The sequence below is a fragment of the Rhodnius prolixus genome, unplaced genomic scaffold, assembly GCF_049639745.1.
Source record: "Rhodnius prolixus isolate KJV_2025 unplaced genomic scaffold, Rpr scaffold_22, whole genome shotgun sequence".
Lineage (NCBI taxonomy): Eukaryota > Metazoa > Arthropoda > Insecta > Hemiptera > Reduviidae > Rhodnius > Rhodnius prolixus.
The window spans coordinates 746,765-759,215 of NW_027411617.1; the positions used below are offsets into that span (position 1 = coordinate 746,765).

Genomic DNA, 12,451 nt, shown 5'->3' on the forward strand with positions numbered 1-12,451 from the left:
CCATGTCAATCTATCTGCTCCGTTATTATGTCAACACATCGAAATGAATATGTATTCTGTGTAGACAATTATCAGTTAAGATAATGCACAGCTGATCTCAAGGCCCATTGATAGATCTCTTTTCCAGTTAATGAAGTTAATGGTTATTAAAACCGGCTGTCTAATGGACATTAAGGCTGGTCCAAGCTGGCTACCCTTATAAACCTTCCTAGAACAATAAAGTGCCTATGTGGGCTTTGTTGTACAACTGTACTAGATCTGGCACAGTCTCACAACCTATTACAACTGAATGAATCCCACTTGGCTCAGAATCAAATAGTTTAAATTTAAAATTGTATGGAAATTAATGAATATTATCTCAAATATTGCAGGAGACGGTGCCAACTTTCTAAAAGAGAACACTTTACCAAGGCATCGAGAAATCAATCTTTCCTGTTGCACCGGTGGGCGAGGTTAGGTTAAGTCAATGATGTAGACTCATTAATGCAGAACCGCAGTGCACTTTCCTTCATGTCCTTAGTTATAAAGTTACAAAATCATAAAGAAAAAAAATAATTTAGAAACATTCTTTAGATGATGATGTAAATAGCACCATAAGTTTCGAGAGATCGTGTCCGACCCATCGAAAATCAGTTGCCATTCATAAAACAGAAGAGATAGACTTATATAGGCCAAGTTTGCGTAATTGAAAGAAAATTGGTGTTTGGTGTCAAGAAAAATCTTAAAAAGAGCTTTCTTCAGTGGCTCTGAGTGATACGATCATATTGATCACCATGACAAAATATAACCTCCAAACTTGATGGAACCTTCTTCTCATATTACCACATTCGCGTTTCGTACATTCAAGATTTACTTAACACATTCAAACTATAATTATGCAAATTGTGAAGTTACTCACTGGCCCTTGCTGAGTCAATTTTAGCGAATCTCCTCTTCATGTCCGGTGGAATTATTCAGATGTAGACGGAACAGTTTAGTGTTCGCTTCTATAAACACAACTGGACTGGAGCCTGGGTGGTGACAGAGGGGCGGAATCCAGCCGGCCGCCATATCGCTGCGAGTTGGAGCTTTATCACTACAGGAAGGTGATAAAACCGACATTACAGAGATCGTTACTGCAGCGCTGATAATAACTCTGTATACCCAAACTAGCAGCGCCCAAATAACTGTTTATTAGTCACCAATAAACAGTAATACTAATTTAATAAAGTTGTTTACTAAACAACAGTAAGCATTGTGACGTTGTATATACTCAGAAATCACCTAAGGTAACATGAGAAGGAACAACGTCTACGTGCGCACCCAGTATTGTCGGCAAATTAAACAAAAGCTTGAAGGGTGTGGTTAGGTGTTCCTTGCCCTGCAGTTAAGAGCAGTGCAAATCCCCTGCAGCGATCTGGCCCTCACTCGGCTTTGTCTTACCTCAGTAACAGCAATTAATTACCTAAACACTGACTTTGGCAGAACGTCCAAAGCGAACTGACCGCGGGCGCCACTGCATGCACTCAAGCAGGCTTCCAACCAAACAGGAAAACTGCGGTTTCACTATCCGGGAAAACGGGAAATTTGAAGTTTCTCTTTTCAACCTCAATATGTTTCTAACTAAATGGTACATCAGTTAGCAGAAATAGAACTACTTGCCGAACTTGAACACTGTTGTAACAGAAAGTAAGTCGCTTGTGGGCAAGCAAGTGTTGTCTCTAACCCTAACTAGCCTTGCTCTAAAGCTGTGTATGCTGTTATGGCGATCGCGTTATCTACAATATTTATTGATACATTTTTAAAACGGAAAATAAAACAAAGGCACCTTCTGCAGGAAGTGGGTCCCGGTATTGGAGTAGTATTCAAAGAAAATGCAACAGAGAGTGAACTTTCTCATTTCTATAACTTTAACCCACCGGAAGTACTTTACTGATTAGGCCGGATGTCACATTTTGTCAGGGAACTAAGCGAGCTTCTTAGGGTACGTTCACAACGGAGCTGTGAGCGTAGATGATAGCGGTGATGATAGCAGTGATGCATCAGCGCTTATAGAATAACCTAGTACATTCTTATGTGAGCGTGCACAACGAAGCTTCGACTAGTGACTCATACTCGCTGGTATAAACGAGCATAGATGATAGAATTGAATTTTTCATTTTTCTGCTAGCTGAACTCTAGTATCGGAGCTTCAAAATGGAGGTAGAAAAATTAATTAGTGCGGTCTTTGCTCATGAATGTCTGTGGAATCAAGCACATCCTGATCATCACAACAGATTTGTTTTGGAGAAGGAATGGGAGGAAGTTTCCACATCTTTAAATATTAAAAGTAAGTGAAAATTTATGAAATTTTATTTAATTATTAATAACCTCTTAACATTACAATTAATTATAATTATTATTTCGCTTCGTATTTCTTAATCTAATCTATATACTGAATTCGATTATTGCAGACAAATGATTTAAAAGTGTTTCTGATAATTTTCGCTGCCTCTGTTTGACGACCAGTATGATGAGATTCAATATTTGCAGATGAATGAATTTCTGTAACATCTTTTAAATGGTGTTCAATTCCCTCTTTATCAATTATTATATTGTGTAGAAGGCAAATTGCTTTTACAATTTTGTCGGCTGTTTTCTCATTAGTTTCAATGGCTTTTGATAATATACGCCATTTGGAAAAAATTATACCAAATGCACATTCTACCGATTTTCGAGCTCTAGAAAGTCTTTTATTCTGCCTCCACATTCATTTGATTTTTATTATATGGTTTTAATAAATTTTCTAGCAGTGGGAAAGCTTCATCCGCTACAAAAATATACGGCATTTTGATTTGTGTATTTGGTAAATTATTATCTTCCGGAATCTGTAGTTGTTTTAATTTCATCAAAGTATACAAATATGAATTTCTAAAAGTTCCTCCATCGCTTTGTTTTCCATAGCCGCCTACATCAATTACAGAAAATTTATAATCAGCATCAACGATAGCAAGTAAAACAATGGAAAAAAAATTCTTGTAATTGTAATACATTGTTCCTGAAAATTTTGGACATTTAATTCGAATGTGTTTTCCATCGATTGCACCAATGCAATTTGGAAAATTGCATATATCATAAAATTTTCTCGCTGTTTCCAAAAATTGTTGTTCTGTTGGTATAGGCATATGCAATTCTTGAAATTCACTCCATATTGCTTCAACGGTAGATTTTACAATCAATGAAACTGTAGAAAATCCCATACGAAATGAAAAAGCTAAACTTCTGAAAGATGTACCGGTTGTTAAATATCTAAAAAAAAAAAAAAAAATTTAAACTAAAGGCGTTGTAAAATATAATATTTTTTTGTTTACAGAAGATATTATAAAAAGCAAATGGAAATACTGCAGAGACACATTTCGCAAAGAATTTGCTAAACGTCAAAAACCACGTTCTGGTAGTGAGGCAGGAACTGAAATTGAATCAAAATGGGTATATTTCAAATCACTACTATTTTTAAAAGATCAATTTACTACCAGAAACTCAACATCAAATCTACAAGTCGTGGCATCATGCGTCAATAGGTTTTCGGACGAAAGTACAGATATTTCTGTAGAAATTACAGAACAAGAGCAAGATAAGTCGGAAGAATCGGAGTATACAGAAAGTGTATTAAATGACTATACTGAAAATTTTACCGAAAAAGATGTACTGCTGTCTGTTCCTCAGTCACCACTTTCTTCCCATAATGAAGAACCCTGAGTTATCATACAAAATAGAAAAAGAAAGAGATCAGAAGATTTAGTTGGAAAAGCATTAGTAAACATAGAAAGAGAAAAACTAAAAATTTTAGAGAGTAAACAGAGGAAAGTTATGGATGAATATAGGTGCTTTTTTGAGAGTTTACTACCTCATGTTAAAAAAATGAACCCATTGAAAAAATTACAATTCAGAACTGAAGTACAACAATTATTAATGACTTATTCATATAACTATTCCGAAAATAAATCAGCTTCAGTTTCAGACAATTATTCAGATTCATCACAATTTTCACCTACAAATTTGACTACTCAAAATACCTCTGATTTTCCAGACATTTGGTGAAAATGTCCGGCATTATTTTTTGTTATTGTTTTATTATTTACTTTGAAACTATATTTTGTTATTTAAATCTTTCTTGCATTTATTTTTATGTGTATTTGTTTTTCTCAATAAAATCATTACTTACCTAAGAGTAATCACTAGTTTTTCTTCTATGCTTATAGGATTTCCATGACAATTTTTCCAACGTTTTCTTAATTTTGACCTTATTTTTTCCAAAATGTAGTCGAATGTGGGTGGACCCATTCTCACATATTCAAAAAAACGATCCGGATAATTTCGAAGCTCCTTATATAAATGGTGAAATTCACCCAAAGTACGTCGTTTTTTATTTATAGGATGTACATGATATTTTCTTAAGAGTTTTTTTTTTTAAAATATACCATTTCGTTGCTGGTGAGCATAAAAACTCTTCTTCACTACTCGACATGTTGCTTGTATCACAGCTCCGTTGTACACACTAATCAGCGATTATATTTTACTCTATCAGCTATCATCACCGCTACCATCTATGCTCACAGCTCCGTTGTAAACGTACCCTTAGGCAGCTGTAATGGTGGAAGAATCAGATTAGAATCCTAATAGGAATAAAGAAATTCAAAGCTATTTAAACATCATAAAAACTGCAATATTGAATTTGAGAAACAAAATGGATCTTTAGGGCTTGCTATTATCTTCATATTCTGCATCACTCGCAACTCCAACTCTTGGTTTTTATTTCGCAGTCTTTTACAATCTTGGTTCTAGTCTTATGTGTAAACTAAGTTATCTATTAAATGATTCTTTTAAATATTTATTTTTCTAAATATGATTATATGAGTATGAATATGAGTAACTGCTCAAGTAATTCCCGGGGAGGTGACTGCTTCAAACACTCCCGCTGTATTTATCTACACAAACCAGTAGAGTATGCAGCGATGGACAAGCTGTCCTAATAGGCATAGCTAATAATGTACATTGGATGGCAATCGTAGACAAAACATACGTGAACCGCTGGCAAACACCTCACCACATAGACTGTTTGCTGCTAGCTCTCCGCACTGACTCTCTATCCTAGCAAACACTTGCACAGTTCATTGCACAGTGCAGGTCAGTATTACATTCTGCGTAATACTGGTTATGAATTAAAAAACACTGGCAAATCTATTGTGCAAGTAGCAAATCTCGTAGATCCCTGTTTTCTGCCGATAGTAGGTAACAGCGGTGGCAACAGTATCTAAGCATTAAAATTTTCGTTCATAGAAAACACTTGCAATAATCTACAGCAGGAAAACTGACCCAAGGGAAGGATGAGTACCTCATTGGCACAAAATCCTTCAAACAAATTTTTTCCATTACATCTTTTATTTTTCCAACCACAGTCGTTCTTGTAGCTGAGTTTTTCCTCCATATTAGTGATGGACCGCCAATGTTTATACCCACTACCACAGACTTCCAAGGTGGAGATTTGATTCTCAAGAAGCTGTCTTGGAGATTTGATACCATTCTTCTTGCCATCTTACAGAATGAAATCAGGCAGCACGACTGATCTGAGAGCGGATATTCGCGACATTCTCTAATTCGCAGTGTAATTATTATAGATCCACAAATGAAGGAGCTGTGAACGCAAATTAGAAAAGATTTGAATAGTCAGCTTAGTTAATACCATCGAATGTAAATCCAGTCTCTATTCTCTTTTGCTGAACTCAAGAATAAATGCTAGGGACGTAGGTTTTGTTGTGCATGGGATTGTGATCCACTGGTATGAAGAAATTGAAGCCGTTGATCACTAGCACCAATGTTCTTTTCCTTGTAAGTCACCAGAAACCACGTGACGAGGACTAAACTCTGACAGCCACTTTAAAGCCACCAGAGTGGCTGACATTTCTCCTTTAAGGTTGCGGTGAGTTCAAGGGTCCTAGAACCCGAAAGAAGATAGCTAAAACGAGCAAAGTAAAAAAGTTATTAATCAATCCAACTTAAATGAAGCGCTTCACACTTTTAAAATTCTCAAGAGTGGTCGACTTAGAGAGATATCTAGGTTGAACAGAGCCAGCAGATAGATACAATCCAAGAAGATATTTTAAACTGGCCGAGTTGGTGAGAGCAAGATGAACTTGTTGAGTAACTAGGAGACGGTTCCATTCTCTGGGGGATCGCAGACTTCCTAGGAGAACAGAGTGGTCTTTCAGATATAAAGTTACCCACTACACTTGCTCGCAAGGAAAGTTGCCTCTGCCACGCCCACACCCGTAACCAACAAAGAAAGTGAAAAGAAGTTGCAAATAATTTTAGCAAATTGCTCATAATAGTGGGGAGGATACAATGGCACCAAGTGTCAGAGGAGAAGTTGGACACGAAGTTGAAGGAAAACTTTTAAAGAGAACTTTTAGTGCCATGGCAGTAGGGGTTGGCAGCACTGAAAGGAAAACAAAAGCTTAGTTAGGAGGAGGGGAGCCAGGATATACGTTCCCACCCAAATCCAACTTTTGTAACTCTGTGTGTACCATTTTCTGCCATCCACCTTTATCCTTTCGCTATTTATAAAATTAATCGGAAATAGTTTGTGGTCCATTTCAACTTGCGCGCACCGTGAGAAGGTACGATCAGGTGAGCTGATAACATGGAGAAATGGATAACACCAAATTAAGTGCACCAAACTGCAGGTCTAAAGAAGAAGGAAATTGTACGAAACTGCAATATAAGGAGGGGAAGGAAGCGCTGGAATCTATGTTTTGCTGGAGTCAATGCTGAATGCGTGTACGTTAGAACGGTCTGGTTTGGCATATTTTAATAAATAATTCTTGCAAAGAAAGAAATAACATAAGGCCGGAATATGGAACAACTAACTAGTGCCACCGGTGAGAGATCCTTTAGTCGTAAGCTCCAGAAAAGCCTCATAGAGCAGGATAACTTCTTGAACTAGAAAGCATGTGGTGTTTTTTTGTTGCCTAGACTCTGTCAGAAGCCGAAAATCCAAGGACCGGCTTTTGGATGAAAAAAACGCGGACCATACTTTTCAGATCCCAATAATTTTTGAATTCTTCCCTGACTTTCTGAATAGACATATTTCTTTTTACTGATTTTCTTAGCATTTGATAAACTTTGTGTTTAAATGGTCGAACTAACGACATTAATCGAATTTTTAATTACGACACAATTAAACTATGCTAACTATTCATAACTTATTTCAAATCTCTTCTAATTTGCATTAACAGCTCCTTCATTTGTGGATCTATAAGGAAATAGTAATAAATAAATAGGGACTAAATTAAAGAAGGTGGCAGACAGTTGACAGTGTGTAGGTGAGGTACCTGTGATAAGGTGGCTACGGTGTGCTTGTATAGGTGTGTAAAGACGTTAGTACTCCCCTCCCGAGGGCTCATATCTTATCAATGACGTAACTCTCTACACTTTGTTTTCTTCCACTTTAGAATTTAGCAATCACCTTCTTTTCAATCTAACTTTTGCACTAACTAGCACCTCTGCACTGCACACAAACTAGTATGAAGATTATTACCATTATATTTTACAAATTTTCTTAATAGTTCGGTAAGGATGCGATAAATATAGCCGTAAAATTCGTTTTTGTTAAAAATATTTATTGTTTAGGTAACTGAAATGGTATTTTAATACCAACCTAGCACCTCTCAGAAGAGTTGGACGCTATTATTAGAACCAGGAACAGCTAAGTGAGCTGTCAGGAAAGATGGCAATTGTGGCTAATGTAATTACAATACGAAATAGAGGCCGTGGTGATTATTTAGGGAGATCAGAGGTCAGATGTCAGCGGAGATGTCCAACGGCTGCACTAGCAATCAGAGAGGTCATCAGGGTTTCTTTTATTGGCTGTACGGGCCTCCATGGCGCGTTCGTACGGATGTGCATATTCTATTTCTAACTTCCTTTCTTACTAATGAACCTGCAGGCAGCTGACTGTTACAGCACTTGCTCTCTCTTCAGTAGAGCTACTCAAAACATTTGAAAACGGAAGTGACATAAGCAGCACTGGATTGATTTGTATCCAGCATACCAACACAATTTCGAATGGTTAAATTATTTACATTAACGTAGCAGTCTGACGGTGTCAGACGAAGATAAACGAATATAAAGGAAATTGGACGAACAAAAAAATAAGGCAAAAGTAAGATCAGATTTCGGCAGTTCTGTTCACCAGAAGTCAGTATTGCTCGCCTTTAATTCAACAGGTTAATCCCAACGTTGCTCTATTCTTCGATTTTGATTAATTTTGTATTTGAGAAAAACCGGAAATAACTGCAAAGAGGTGGTCATCGTTGCTTCACGAATAGACGTTCTGCCAACACTTGGCTGGGGGCCTTACGAAAATGCCGGTACAACGGCCTGCATCGTTTTTTAAAAAGGGTAAAGTGATAAATGAAGTTATAATTGAGATGTTTAATACAGCTGGTCGATTGATGTAGTTACTCTAATCGAACATTGGAAAGGTGTTACAACCGCTTGGCTAACCAAGGGTTGATAAAAAGTAACCACTAGTTCGACGATAGTACAATCTATTTGCAAATGGTGGAACCCACATCCGGACAGGAAGCTTGGATTTCCTTGGTGTTATCTTAACAACGCTGAGCTTTGAAAGTAAAGATTTCAGAATATTTAGGAACGCCTTTTGGGGATTGCAGACTCGGTCGGGATGATCACTCAATTTGACTTCATTTGATATTGGAAGAAGGGAAGCGATCTCCGGTTGTTTCCATCTCCTTTGCCCATCTCACCCAACTCAATGTCTCAAACTATTGAGACTGACCAGATTTTATATTATTCTTGCTCATAACAGTCCCAACTTGCAGATTTCCCATTTTGAATTTTCCCCGAATATAAATGTTTTGAGCTCCCTGATCACGAACAAGTGGTTTTTAGCAAGCGCTCTCTGTGGACGTATCTCAATCGATTTTGGAATAACTAATACTTTAGTAAGTAAAACCGGAGTTCTTAAACGATGTCTACAAGTGTCTGCCGGTGTGGAGAGAATGAGTGAGTTTATTCAAATGTCAGTTGAAATGTTACAAATTGCGAATGGGCAGTAGTAAGCGGCGATAAATCACAAGTTAATAAGTGGTGCCATCTGTCAGGCGCACGCTGCAACATGACAAAGTGTTCTGAAATGGACCACAGATGTCTCTACATTCACACGTAAACAAGAGCGAATAAAGTAACAAATTTGTAAAGCCGAAAATGCCAGCTGTTGGGAATTACTCATAAAAAACAAAAACATTACTATAACTTAAATAATTATTGTGATATGGCATCAAATTGTGGCCAAATGGAAAGGGATGGGCGCGACAAGTCTTTAGAGGGGGGATGGGGTGGGCATCAAGTCGGTATTACATGAATGGAAGGCGTAGAAGAAGTGGATTAACAAATAGATACAACCAACAATTTCATAGTTATTAGAATAGTGGCATCAGGCCAGACTAGGCACGTGTGGCTGCCACCTGTGCACCAACTGCTGCCAATGAGTGCAACAAGAGCAGAATAGAACAGGTACTCACCATTTCGGTTCTCGCTGTCCGCCGGCTTCATCTGGATCGGGTGGTGCATCTGCAACAACATCAAGTCATATTAATTATCAATTAAGAGAAGACTTTAGTCTGTAAAGTGTAGCATTTATTTCAATTTATTTTGTTTGCAGAATCTGTGGCTTCTTTATTTTTAGCGGTCCAAGATCGAGATGAGGAGAAAGTAGAACCAGCGATCGCTTAAAGAGGAGGGACTCGAAGACAGCAGACCACACGAAGTAGCATCTGCAGAACCTACTGAGGAATCACTATATTATTAGGCCGAGATACCAGCGGAGACGCCGAGTTCCCTGAAGAAGTGGCTAACCCACTTAACCTACACTTACACATCAACCACATCCTTTCGTGCTAACTTTATTCTGTGTAAAAGTGGTATTCAACCATTAACAAAGTTGAAAAAAACAACATTTTTGATGGCCGTTAACATACTATGCGGCAGATCAGTAGAAGCGCTGATTGTGATTTTCGGTATGGCACTTAATGTTTTACGAAGCCACTTCACAATATTCAATATCCTGGGAAAAATATTTGTATAATATTTGCATACACTGTTGGCCGAATTTCTGGCTAAAAGGGACAGCAGGAGGAACTCTGAGCGTCCTTCAATCAACTTCTCTAACTCACGATCTTCTGCGACACAAACTCAGGAGATTCCCAGATATGAACTCCTGGTGAAGATTCAATTTTTTGAATTCACCATGGTCGCAGAACTTTCTTCCTCTTACCAAATGTAAGGATTGAAGAGAAACATGATAAACTAAAGAAGAGAGAGTTCTGTGTACTGTCTGAGAATGAAGAAGTAAGGAAGCTGAACCAGTTTAGAGTCCATCAAATCTGATGGACTGAGCGAACAGTCTTTCGGAGTGGGTTGGTCTCCCTCGCTTTCCAGCGCGGCTGAGGAAACAACTTCTTTCGTTCCTCACTGAAGACATTGAAAATTAGTAGAAGGTGAAAAGTTGTGCAGAGGCGAAACAGCAGAGTGGAGAAGCACTATGGAGAGGGGTAGCAGCGATTTAGAACAAGAAGGAAGTTGATTCTGTGTACGTCAGGAGAGTGAGCAAACAATAGAACAAAGAAATCATTCTTCAACTTTCCCAAACAATGCGCTAGAACAGTTCGCAAATAAGAGGAAAAGTTTTCCTAATTAGGAACACCAAGAAATACCTGGATAAAATAAATGGCGAAGAAAAGTTGAAAGTGTAAAAGTTTATTAATATTAAAGCAAAAATTGGAAATCGTTGGTGAGAGCACTCACATCACTTCCTGTTTGCCCCCTCCCCTCGCAACCACAACGGGCATTGCTCACTAGCAAAGAATTTGAATAAATTCTATTGGCTTTCTTAGTAAGCTCTTAACTAAGCAGAGAAGTGAAGTGAGAGAGCTTAGCAATCATGCACCAACTCGTGAAAATTTAGAAGTCGGCCATGAGTTCATTTTGATACAAATTCAGTAGGAGAAAACTCCAATGTAAGAACTCAGCGTGGCCAATCATCTCATCCCATACATCTACAAACTTTTGTTTATTTAATCTCTATCGTTATTTGTTATTTAATATTGAATCCAACTAGGAAATAAAAACTAATTCCTTTTTAATTACGGACAGGTCAAACAAACAAAGCAGTTTGGGTTAAAGATAAAGTTTCATTAAGACTCTGCAACAATAATGACCAGTGGTTCACAACATCCTTTTGTCGTAACCAACCACCCCCCTCCCACTCCATGGAAAGAGAGGTAATCAGTTAAAAGATTTATTAGTTCTATAATATTAAGAAGGCATGCAGAGAAAATAAATAAATATTAAACGAGTTGCTAAAATCCGAGTTCTTGGAAATGTACTGATTTTCACTTTGTTTAGATTTTCTGGAATGCGGCTCTTCCTATCGCATATCTCTAAACATCACGCACACTGACATACAAATAGCTCTCTGTAACTTTATTGCAATAATTTGTGTAGAAAAAATAGTTTTAGAGCAGTTCTGAGGAAGGAATCAATCTAAAACTAAGTGAAGCATACTCATTAATGAATAATGACTGATAGAAGAACTAGTAATAGCTAGCGGCATCTCGGTAGTTGGTTGATGAAGTAGGTTTATTGTGGATTGAGTGCAGACATGCGGACAAAGTTCGCACCACACATTAGTTCTAACAGCAGCCGTTAGATCGCTCGTGGATGTAACGGGTGATGGTGAAACTTGCCATGCTCTTGGGCTGATTTCAAAACGAAAATAGATAGGTCATCCTCAATTTCACTTATTTATATTTTAGTTGTGAAAGCCATTAGCGAATCAAATAAATTATTTATCTCTTTCTTAGTAGAGGTGATCCAAAGAGAGAAAGATAATAAATTCCTCAGCCTTTCTGTCGTCGAATTTCAAGAAAAGAGGATCCTGGAAGTTCAAATATCTGGTCAACTGGTCCACCCGAGTAGTCCTGATTAAGGAACTACGATTAAGGAACCGTTAACTTGCTTCAGCTAACGACTTTTTCCGTTTGAAATTTATTGTATAATTTCTAGATATAAACCACTTTGGTTTAACGGAAGGAGGTCCGTTTGTCTGTCATTTTTCCGTGTGAGCCATTCCAAACTTGGTCATCAAAACTAATCCAGTATGAACACACAAACCACGCATTCTCATGGCTACTTACGTAATTACATTCTCTTGGAATTTAGAATTTGTTCTAGAAGGATAATTGATCTGTTTAATAGGTTCAATAAATAAATAAAATGCTACTGTTCAAAAAAGCGTGACGTCAGGGCTCCCTACCGAAACCAACATTCTCAGAGGTTTCAAACCAATGTGAAGACCTAACATACTTCAACTTCATGTTCAAATAAAATTTGTATCTTGGCGGTCCTCCAA

At 37.6% G+C, this 12,451-nt stretch overlaps 2 protein-coding genes across 20 annotated transcripts in view; one reads left to right on the top strand and one right to left on the bottom strand.

The window, feature by feature from the left end:
- LOC141457520 (CUGBP Elav-like family member 1-A) overlaps positions 1-12,451 on the bottom strand; it is a 585,923-nt gene that overhangs the window by 92,664 nt on the left and 480,808 nt on the right. For all 19 annotated transcript variants that reach the window (XM_074134630.1, XM_074134647.1, XM_074134641.1 and 16 more), the window contains one exon: positions 9,564-9,612. In XM_074134630.1, the coding sequence (XP_073990731.1) occupies positions 9,564-9,612 (49 nt within the window). The remainder of the gene's footprint in view (positions 1-9,563; positions 9,613-12,451) is intronic.
- On the top strand, positions 1,968-3,717 carry LOC141457555 (uncharacterized). Its single transcript, XM_074134710.1, has 2 exons — positions 1,968-2,308; positions 3,332-3,717. Exons 1-2 carry the CDS (start codon positions 2,176-2,178, stop codon positions 3,715-3,717), a joined length of 519 nt encoding a protein of 172 aa, XP_073990811.1. The 5' UTR covers positions 1,968-2,175.